Below are 11,905 nucleotides of genomic sequence, written 5' to 3'. Positions count from 1 at the left end.
TTATGTAAGGACAGTATAAAGTTGAACATTTTAACAAAATGCCAGACTGTACACCAAACAATTCGAAAGTATTAGCCACTTCATACTACAGGTACGTTTATGAATAGAAACAATACAAGTAGACCAAGAACAGTTTTAACATGGTACTCTGTGAAGGATGTCATCAGAGCTTTTTGACAAACAGTTATCAGATTTTAAAAAAGTGATTGTGTACATACTGACAAATCTACACAGTGCACACAGACCAAGAACAGTAACAGCAAAGAAACCTTAACACCTGTCACATTTGGACAGCAGCACTTTGAAAACTGCTATTGTTTGTTTGCCACTATTTTTTGAAAAGTTTTAAGATGTTTACCTCATCTGCATTTTATGCTTACACAACTGTTATTATGGAGTTATTTTGTTAATTGTTGGCTTAAAATGTTGCACATGTTATTGTCAACACCTTTTCAATTGTCACTTTCGGTGTATAATGTGCAGTGGTAAGTTTTGAAGGATATGACCTTTACAATATTGTTGGGGGGGGGGGTAAACCTCCCAATATCTCATCTCCCATTGCATACCACTAATTACACTTTTCAGTACTCTTCTCTTTCAGAATTATTTACCTATCATTGGACTTCTGAAACATTTACAAATATAGCTGTAATGCAGTGAAGTTTGTTGAAATTACACTGAACAATGCACTAAGTTTTTTAAGGAAAATGCTACTAAAATATATTTAACAAATGATGTTGACACCTAGGACAATAGTTCCCAAGAGTTGAAAAACCTATAAAGAGAATATAGAAAAAATACAAGTCTATACAATATACCTTATTTAATTCAAAATAAACAAATAGTTTGGTACATCATATGGTAATTCATGTTTAGGAAAGTTGTGTACAGTGAGTGTACAAATACTGTAATTATATATATTTAAACATCAGGCACTTCAATACAGCAAGAAAAATTACAAAGTCTTCGATTATCTCATTAAAGAAGCTACTATAGTTTTTTCCCCCATTGAAACAGCTTCTTTCTAGAATATATACAGCACTAAGACTTCTGTGAGATAGTGGAGATTATAATAAATACTGTTTGTTTAACCTCGTTATTTTAGTTAAAAAAAACGGATGTAGAATAGTAACAAGATTAAACTAGTGTGTGTGTGTGTGTGTGTGTGTGTGTGTGTGTGTGTGTGTCAAACAAAACTAATTTCATTTGGAATTTTAATCTTGGCCTTTCCTTCTAGTTCTTACTGTTTTATCTAATGTTACTTGAACAAACTTTAATAAAAATTTTAATTAGTATAATATATATTTTATTTCTGTTAACTTCTAAAACTTCTTCTAGACATTCTAATTAATACCATACTCACTATAAAAATATTGAAATAAAAAAATGGTTGTAGTACAGAAGTTCACTGAATACAGAATTGAAAGACAAAACAATGAATAAGGATACAGGAGGAAATGTTAAATTTTTGTTCTGATGAAAATCCACTAATTTCATAGTTTTATTCAATAACAAGAAAATTACTGCAAACCTACTCAAGTTCACAAAGTTGAAAAGTACATATTTCCCAAATCTTAATTCTCAAAGTAGCACACATAGAAAGTGTAGGTAACACAGTATCAAACCACTAGATTATGTACAATTTCCAAATTGATTTAAACTGTTTACTAAGTGACACTAACAGAATATGTAGTGAGCTAAATACTCAAATGTCCTATTCCTTGCCTAGTTTTTTTTAACAAAGACTTAATTAAAACTAAGCTACAATCAGGTTGATTAGTTTAACCAGCTCAGGAAGCAATAAAAGAACTCCTTACTGAGTACAATTTGAACAGCTATGGGTATTATCATTAAGCTAAAAAATAAGCTAGTCAGGTTTGTCTAACCTACTCAGGAAGCTATAGAATAATTCCTTACAATTGAGAGAACAGCCTATGTCATCCTTAACAATAAGTAAAACCACAGAACAACAAAAACACATTTATGATAGTCTATGGCAGGTATCACAATGATTTAAAAATCTGCACTTCTTGTAGAGAACAAACTATGAATCTCAAATTCAAACTGTGTAACAGCTAAATGTTACAAATCAGTATGTAGTATATGAGCTACAATATAGTCTACATGTGCAAACAGCTTCTAATGATTCTGTAAGAAAAATATTACTGTGTCCTCTGCTTAGAAAATGTTTTTCTTAAATTTAGACAACTTAAAAATGTCATTGTTGCCACTTCTGGTTACCACTACATCAAACACAGACCTACTTCCCTGTTGAACAGCATAATAGCTGAAGACCTTAAGTGGCATTATACTTGAAGGCTTTAAACTATACACAAAAAGTTTAATGGCAAGGACGTAAACTTTACACATAGCTTTGTGACAATGTATAGCTTGTAACAGTACACATGTTGTGAAATGGTCGAAGTGAAAAATTTTCACACAGCTCAGAGCTGAAAGCTGTATATGGTATTATTAGAAATCGCAATCCAAATTGTAAAAAATGAAGATCTGATATCCTACACAATAAGTTTAACAGTTGAAAGCTTAAAACATATGAACATCAGAAAATCATATTTGAATTCCTTTAAAAGATTTAACATCAAACTTTCTAGATACTGATGAAAGCTGATATATGTGCAAGGCGAATACAATTCATATAAGAATGAGTTCACTAAGTTCACCTTCAAACAATATCTTGCTTTACAGATATTAAAACAATGTACTTAAATAAAGTGCCAACATAACCTTGTTAAGTACCTTCGTTCTGTTCACTTAAAGATAAAGATCTAATTTTCTTGACAGAGTTTGACAACTTAAAAATACACAAAGCCAAGAGACTAATTACACTAAGGAATTATTTATTCTTGAAATAGTTTATTCTAATCCTTATGTCCAAAAGAAAGGTAATGAGTAGAGTGATAATAGTTGAAAATGTACTTGCATATGTTTCTTGTCAAGAGTACGACTTTTATTGTTTTGTCTGTTGTTAGGGTATGTTATTTGCCTAGAAGATCTGATATAACTATTCTCTGAGATTGTAGATCAGAACGATTCATAAATTTAACAGCTACAAATAATTTTTTTCTTGTTGCTTACTTTACTAAAAGACAGACTCAACACTAATCAAAAAGAAAATTTATGCAGAGCAAAGATCATGGTTCAACATTACAATGTAATATGCCCTTCTGATTAGAAATTTATCATGTGAAAATCACTGTATTGATCTATTTGCTATCATTAAATTTCATACTCTGTCCAACTGAATTTTGTAATAATATGTACTGCTGTATATAAAACATTGCATACTTATTTATTATAAAAGACTTCAAATTAGAAATAATTATCAAAATTAACCCCAAAATGGAAATAACTGAAGGAACAAAGCTGATTACACAATAATTGTAGAAGTGTTCCAACACTAGCACTTTGTAGCTAAATAAAAAAATCATGACAGTTTTCAACAAATAAAATTTGAAAGTGTAATGCTGCTAGAAATATTTCAGTGTTACACAATTTTATACATTGAACCATTGCCAAACAAACAATTAAAAAATATAGAAGTTACTTTTAGCTTTAGACCTTTAAACACGAAAACTGGAAAGAAAACTACATGCAATGAATTTTAAACATAGTGGAACACATTTCAGGAAACTTAGAAATCCATGGTGTTTGACCTCATTAAACAGTTTCTTAACAATGTAACTTTACAGGTTTATAAGGCAAACAACGAATTTTCTTCTTCATCTCTACTGAAGGTCCTTTTTCCTGAAACATTTGAAACTGTTGTTGACATTGGTAAGTGTCCTGCTTCAGCTGATCTTTCAGCCAAGAAATGATCAAATTCTGTGTTATAAAAAAAAGAGGTATTTGATTAGAACAGTTAAAGATAATACACAGCATAATTTTAAGCATAACAAAAAACAAATTAATTGCAAACTCTAAAACATCTGCCTGAACAGAAAATAGTTATTTTCTTTCCCTTTGTATTTATTGTGTAACACGTGATCTTATGAAATAATTGTTCTTGTGATATGAAACTGTTCAGATTATTTTCAATTTTCACAGAAAACATTAAGTCTGTTATTGCCAGCAACATTATGCATTTAGCAAAATTACTTTCATGAATAACAGAAGTTTTGAGATGAGCAATTGTGACTCAAAACATTTTTGCAGCTCAGTTTCCCTCAAAGGCTCCATCAAAAAAATAAAGATATATATTTAATCTATATAAAATACTTACAATACATGAGTGTAGGTGTAGTTATTTAAAAACAGTGTTGTTTTCTGACGTGTCTTTGTGAGTACTGCAACACATAATTCAAAAGTCTAGCAGCACACATTTTCTGTTAATGAAAAACGTGTACACATTGCAGAAATAATTGGATATCAATACTTCATCACTATTACCTGAAGATGGGTGCATCCAACCTTGCAGTCAAAACTGCACCAATGAAATAAATGTATAGAAAAACTTGTAGTCATTCTTTCACACATTCCTTAGACAAAGATGTAGGAATTGAAGTATATGTAATAAAACATTTTATTTAATTAATTTTCCCAATAAACATCTCAAATATTGGTTTTGGGTTGATGTCAATTTGCTATAAATAAAAATGTTAGCATTCATTAATCACCCCCCTTTTTTTCCTAAGTAAAATAAAACATTCATAGTTCCATACGAGGAAAGTCAAAATAAGTTTTGACAAACCAGAGCTAATTTGCATCTTGTAACTCCAATATAAATGAATTTTACTGATTTTAACTAATCAATGTTTTTCAACCTCAACTGTCACAATAGGACTTATTTATATCTTAGATTTCTGAAATCACAAACTAGTAAATCAAAATGCACCACAAAACATTATTTTCAACCATATAAGCCATTTCAGTGGAGGTTTACATATAGATTGAAATATATTAATAAAAGCTTTCAGCATTACCTTACTTCTGGCTTTAATTTAAAAAAAAAAAAGTTTGTTTTATCATTTTGTAGTTAATCTGAGTGAAGATGTTGCAGTATGGGAAAAAAAAAGGTTTGTGGAACACAAGTTTCATTTCACCTGCAAGGTCGCTGTTGTTAGGCCATGTTTACACTAACTTAATCAGGTGAAGTGACTTCTTGAATGAGTATTAATGAAAAAGTTGCCAAAAAGAAATGTAAAGAAAATAAAACAATGGGTTTGAAATTTATTATATATATTAGATAAAACGTTCTGCCAAACTGAAGTAAAATCAGCTTGATTACAAATTGGGGACGGTAGAAATGTTATTTTTATTTCGAGTGCAAGTAATTGTACAAAAAATTGGAATATGTGCAAAGTTTTCAATTTAAAACAAATTTGTAATTTATAGTTTTGCAAAATAAAACTTGAAAGGAAAGTCTTACAAAAATTTAGGAAGACACAGAATTCAGTAATTGAAATTTAACAGATTAATGTATTTTTAATTCAATCTAAAATAAATCTTATTAAAATGAAATATTTTTTAAATTTTCCTAACTGCAAATTCATTACAATGTTGCAACAAAAATAAGATTTTTTATACAGAGATCCTACATAATCTTAATTTAAAATTAAATATTAAGAAGCACACCTAAATACAGATTTTAGTGAGTCATGTGGTATGTTGAATGCAACACTGTTTAAAATTAGATGTTTGTGATGTAAAAAATAAAGTATATAGTTTTGTACAAATTAGGAACTCTAACAATAAGCTAGGACATCAATTAAGAACCTCATACCTTTTCATTTTGCTGAGATAAGGCTTATGTACTTAATGAAATACAATATCCCCATTTAACTGTTTTTGGAAACAGTCCCTTATATATATATACTTACTTCAAAGTATGACATATGTAAAATCAAGCCAATCAACAGCTTAGAATATCCCCCTAGTGTTTTTATCAGTCATTTTAATCTGTGAATAGGCCACTACATTCTTTTGAACCAAGTTTTACAGAAGGTAGGGTGCATCTTTATTCAACTCAAAGTTGAATATTTTTTTAAACAAATACATCTTAGTCACTCAGCATATTCAGTTAATATGGACTGAATATGAAAACTGTCCATAACAAATTGGTCTGTATTAGTAGGTTCATATATTTCTTGAGCGAAGATTAAAAAATCCTCAAAAGTAAATTTGTTCTTAGTTAATGCACGTACAAGATATTTACAAGTTTGTAGGCGTGGGATCCAGGCGTAGACAGAGTAGGTCTGGGAGGTAAATGTGTGTATTTTTTATGGTAAGCCATAAATAAGACCAGAGCAGGAACCTGTAGGATAAAGTTCTGCACAAGTGGTGCCAGAGATAAGTTTACAGATTTTAAAATATCTTGAAGTCCACTGAAGATTCTCCTTATGCTTGAGAGTAAGTTTGATCTAATCATTATCAAGCAGTTGAAACTTTGTTCTGTCATTTAAAATGCCTTCCTTTTTGGAAACAATCAGATCTGTTTAAAATGATGACATCTGTACCTATATGTGGCTGAATAACAACGTTTCAGTTGCTGGAAAGGTCTTTTAAGGCAGCAATCCCAACTGGTGTGATAAAAGAAGGGTTTTTTAATGGCTTAATGTTACAGAAGGAGGAAAATACTGCATTTCTATGTTTAGTTTTCATAAGACAGTTTATATTTGATGTGTTAATTTTATTAAAATTAACATTAGATACATTTAAATAAAAAATGAAACTTGAGAAACTTATCCAATGAGTTTGTAGACAAAAATTTAAACCTACTGATTAAACCAATTTTGACATTGTTCACCTACAGTAAGATCACTAAAATTAAAAGTAACATTATCAGGACCTGTGTTACTATATTCTATTTTTTGGAAATAGTTTTTTAAACTTGACGTTTTAGTTGTATTTAAGTCTTCAAAGGTTCACTAATTTAGATTTTTAGTCAGATTGGCAAGGCAATGAAAGTCATCTATGAAAATGTTCACGACTGGCTGCAGTATATTGGTTAGTAAGCTTTTTTGTTTTGGCAGTTTCAGTTTTCAATTTTCCTAATAATGGATTTCTTTTATAGTAGCAATAAGCAGAAGAGCCTTGGAGATATCGATCATCTTGATGTTACCTCCTATCAACAATGCTCTGCACTATAATCAACGAAAATTCAAACAGACTTTTATATTGGTCCTCAAGTACAATTGCTTTGTTTTTAATGGTCATCTTTATGACCAAATAGGTGGAATTGGCTATGGGATTACCTCCAAGTTCAACCCTTGCAATTTTTCTGTGTTATTATGAACATTAATGATTGAATAACTGCCCTTTTTATAAAACTTGTATTATATAAAAAAATGTTGATACTTTGCTACTCTTTCATTATACAGATCACACAAAAAAGCGTATAGTATCTATTCTTAATTACAAGAAACCCACTTCAAATAAAAATATAACTCAGGAACATTAAATTATTGTTCTCTGCTTATCAGTGAAAGTGTTAATATCCATACCTACCATCCTGAGATACAAAACTTTAGTAAATAAAACAGAACCTACCAAAATGTCACACACTATCTCAAAATATTCATTATTTTTACCATTCCTTTCATTGGTAAAGAAAGTTTTAAATTCAAATATTAAAGTAAAAAATTAAAAATTTATTTTATCAACATTTGAAACTAAAAATGTTTAAAATCAAAAAGACACTACTCATTCTTATGCACTCATGGGTTGTATATAAATACACTTGTGGTAACTATAAAGCTACCTGTAGTGGAAACTACATAATCTACAAACATGTACGTGAGCACACAGGAATTTCAGTAAGAAGCATATGCAAGCTAGCTAACCCACCCAAATCTTGTATCCTATTGTACAACGAGAATTATGACTAATCCGTACTTCTAAAACTTGTTTAATTTTGGATTCCAAAACTAGAGGTTAAACCCTTTATTAAAGAACATCTCTTCATTCACAATGACTTCTCAACACTATAACATCAACACCTCACCAATGTCATTAATATAATCAGTTCTTGATTCTCAGCATTTGTTTTTATTTGGTATTTATTACTATTTTAAAAATATAGTGTTTATACTTATATTTCTATAGTAGTTTCTTCAACTGTTATTTATTAAACATGTATGACACATTTTATCACACATTCCATTATACTGTTCCCATTTAAACCTGTTTTTGAATATAAAAATACTCAATGCCATGTTATTTTTTTTTGCAGTTCAAACTTCTTAATTTTGTTTTGAGATATGAATACAAATGGAGTTTAAGAAATTCCAAAAGACATTATCTGGTATCACCATATCTTACATATTTATTATAAGCCTTTATTTGCAACTAATTCATTATGTGGAAATTGAAGAAAAACACATAGAAGATGGGTACATGAAATCCACACAGCCAGACATAAAGAGTTAACTGCTCAGACTATATTTTCTGTAACAGGTGATAAGGAAAGATTTTAGTCTTATACCTACTATGAGATTGATTCAAAATACATATGTAAAAACTGCTGGTTTGGGTTGAGAAAATTATTTATGTAGAGTAGCAAACAACATTTCGACCTTCTTCGGTCATCGTCAAAGTTCACAAAGAACGATTGTACGAGAAGTGTAAGTCTTTGGGTTTTCTTTATGTATTTGGACTTATCTATGTAATCATATTGTCTAAACTAACATATCTTACACCACAATTAACAGTACACACTCATACGATCGTAAAGAAACTAAGAAACATAAACCAAAGAATTATCAATAGAAGAAATGAGATCTATATCATTCAACTATGTAGAATGGAACAACTAACCCCATAACTTTGTAAAGGTAAAACTATCAAAAAATTTTAATAAATTATCCAAATTTAATACATTATCCAAAATTTAAAGAAAAACTACTTAAAGCCATGTTTAACATGAAATACAAAGAACCACATGACTTACATAAACAAAAATGAACCTAGACCATTAACTGGCATGCTGCTTTAAACCAGAGATTTACGGACTTATACAACGAAACATAAACCAAATCAACACAAAGAATGCCAGGGACAAAAAGATCAGCCAAAACAAAAAAACTTGAAAAACTAAGATGCAAACAACAGAAAAAATATCAACTGGACAAACTGTTGGCTAACCTCATAATTAAGAGATCTGACTGACAATTAAACACAGACGAGATACATCTACTTAACAAAGGACTCAACTTCGCAGTAGTACCTAGATACATTCCAACTTTAGAAATTAAAACATGTTTAGAAGACTTAGCCAGGAGACTTGTGATACTTTCCACAGAAAACAAAAATAAGAAAACAACCAAAAACAACCAACAGAAAGACAACTTCGACAATTTTATTGACATCCAACAGACAAACTTCCCTGAAAAAATAAAAAAATAATATTTTCCAGAAACACCTAAACACAACATCTTAAACGATTTTTTCAAAGAATTTTCTCACAAAACCATCAACATAATTTCACAAAACAGAAAACTAAAAAAACAATCTTAGAAAAAGAGACATTAATTCCATTAAAACCTAAAACAAGACAAAAACAAAAATTCTAAAAGCAGATGAAGAAAACACAATAGCCATAATGAACACAAATGAATACATCCAAGAAATGAAGAACATCCTATCAGACACAAATTTAAACCAATACACGCAAATCCAACAGAGGATACATGAAATGCAACTAAACAAAATACTACTAAAAATGGATTACCAACTATGTTTTGATGCCATTTTCATTGACACAACGTCGACAATACAGCGGTTTAACTAACGTTTGAAGTTAATTCTTAAATAGTCATATGATGTATTTGACCAACCAAAATACATAGGAATAGTTTCTTAAGTTATACTTACCTGAACTGGTAATAGATGGTTGATCAGCTTTGTCTGTAGCAGCCTAGAAACGAAAAAGAAAAACATATTAGTAACAATTAAGTAAAAAGATCAAAAATTGCTCTAAAGGAAAAAAGACACATAATAATTTTAAAGTTAAATCCACGTAAAAACTAGATATGTGTGTTATACATATTTATCACTCGCATCACAAACTGACCCAAGTATTAAAACTTAAGTCACATACACCCACACATAGTAGCAATAGGCAACACATTGTCATTTTTAGTTAGTTGTTTATGTGCTTTCTTATTAATCATTCCAGAAAAATATTGTTTACATACCTAAGAATGAAACAAAAAATTCTGGTTTTAAAAGTATTCAAGAAGTTGTAAAAAGAGAAACTAAAATCATCTTACTTGATTTTCCAACCATTTTTCTAATTCAAAGTCCTCTTTCTGCAATGAAATATGGTTATTATAACATGATGTGAAAGAAGTAGCAAACTACTACACAATTTTGTGTGTGGCCAAAGAAAACAATAATTCACATTGTAACCTTATAAAAGAAATAAGGGATGTTAAGAAAAAGCATATAAAACTCGATATTATTAACTAATGAACAAGAGATACATTCAGTAATGAAGTTTAATATAATTCTGCAGAAACTAATTAATGCCAGATGAGAGAAGAGTATATAACTGAAATGATACTTGGCCAAAAGTTATCAGAACAATGTAATGCTAGTGAGATCATATAAGATTAAAACTAAATCTGAATTTGTTAAATAAATTAAAGAACAAAGTGTTAAATATGTAAAAAGCGAGACAACTGTTAGATACAAAGTTAAAATTATAACCAACATGCTGAGTTATTCATCCTTTGTCCAGTTTATGAACTTGAAAAAATAAGGAGGTGGATGTTAAGATAAGACAAAATAACTTTCACACACTTTCTTTATAACATACTATTATTACAGTAGTCATTATTTATTAACTCCCCCAAAATTTTGAATAATCTTTAATAACTCAACACACATACACACTTAAAGCATGGTATATACTGTGTGATGGTTATGGTAACTTTGTAGGAATAGACAGTGACCAAAGTGCTTTCTGTCACTCATCTCCAACACTCACCTCTTAATGACCTTCAACAGTGTTTCCTGTGATTAATTAATTTATGGTTGTTGGCTGCAGAATTGTCTTACATAACTGGAAGTACATAGGTCAAAATAGGAAGCAAGTTTAAGCCATATCAGCCTTATGATGGCTGTTGGGGTAGAAACTTTAGCAGAATTTATGTATTATTGAACGTTTTTCATTGCATTCCTCCATAGTGCATGCAAGTGCACTCTCCAAGATGGACAAGACACTTCTGTGCCCTTCCCCCCAAACTGAGTGAATGTTGAGTTAAAGAAATTAATAATTTTTTGTGGTCTAACGACATGGTGCCATCTAAAAATGTAGTTAAGATTAAATTATGACAAAAACAATGAATGCTCAATAACAGCAGTAATGGGAATTGTGAACCGCTAATAACGTGCTCCTTGTTCTAAACCATCATCCACAGAATTTGGTTGAGATTGGCCCAGCGACCTCAGTATATTATTTTATTATTTATTGATGCAAAGAAACCAGGCTATCTGTGCCAAGCCAATCAGTAAAAATGCAAAAATTAAATTATTATAAAATCTAAAAATAAATCAAGCTAAAATGAAATAATGTCTGAAATTCAGATAAAAAAATTAAATAGAATTAAAAAAGCCAATGGCTTGTAAAAAGTTAAAAACACAAGAAAGATGGACATTGTCACGATCACCAATGATACTGTCCAACATCAGGAGTAAACCCATAGAAAAGACATGTCTGAAATGGTACTGTCATTCATGACAGCACAACAGTAAAATGTGGGCTACTGTGACCAAACATTGGTGGATCAGACTAGGTAAATGAAAACGATGAGTCAAAAGCTGGGAACAATGCATAGTCTAGTTAGGACAACTTTGTCCTTCCAGTCTCTACAGAAACCAGCTGTGTTCATGTAAATAAATATAAGATCTAGAACTGAAGAAAGGATGTGATCCAAGAGTATACACT

The 11,905-nt window shown here is 30.1% G+C and overlaps 1 protein-coding gene across 4 annotated transcripts in view; it reads right to left on the bottom strand.

Moving 5' to 3' along the window:
- Nucleotides 1–808: 808 nt before the first annotated feature.
- The window catches only part of LOC143240620 (TOM1-like protein 2), a 91,705-nt gene continuing 80,608 nt past the window's right edge, over nucleotides 809–11,905 (bottom strand). For 3 of the 4 annotated variants that reach the window (XM_076483352.1, XM_076483353.1, XM_076483358.1), the window contains exons 13-15: nucleotides 10,227–10,265; nucleotides 9,829–9,871; nucleotides 809–3,843 (exon numbers count right to left, since the gene is read on the bottom strand). In XM_076483352.1, coding sequence (XP_076339467.1) covers nucleotides 3,713–3,843; nucleotides 9,829–9,871; nucleotides 10,227–10,265 — 213 coding nt within the window. In that variant the 3' untranslated portion in view covers nucleotides 809–3,712. Of the gene's footprint in view, nucleotides 3,844–6,483; nucleotides 6,537–9,828; nucleotides 9,872–10,226; nucleotides 10,266–11,905 lie in introns of those variants that run through there. The other variant, XM_076483355.1, reaches the window with a different exon arrangement.

Source organism: Tachypleus tridentatus, chromosome 13 (genome assembly GCF_004210375.1).
Source record: "Tachypleus tridentatus isolate NWPU-2018 chromosome 13, ASM421037v1, whole genome shotgun sequence".
Classification (NCBI taxonomy): Eukaryota; Metazoa; Arthropoda; class Merostomata; order Xiphosura; family Limulidae; genus Tachypleus; species Tachypleus tridentatus.
Note: the sequence above shows the minus strand (reverse complement) of the source record. Positions and strands in the feature narration are given on the sequence as shown.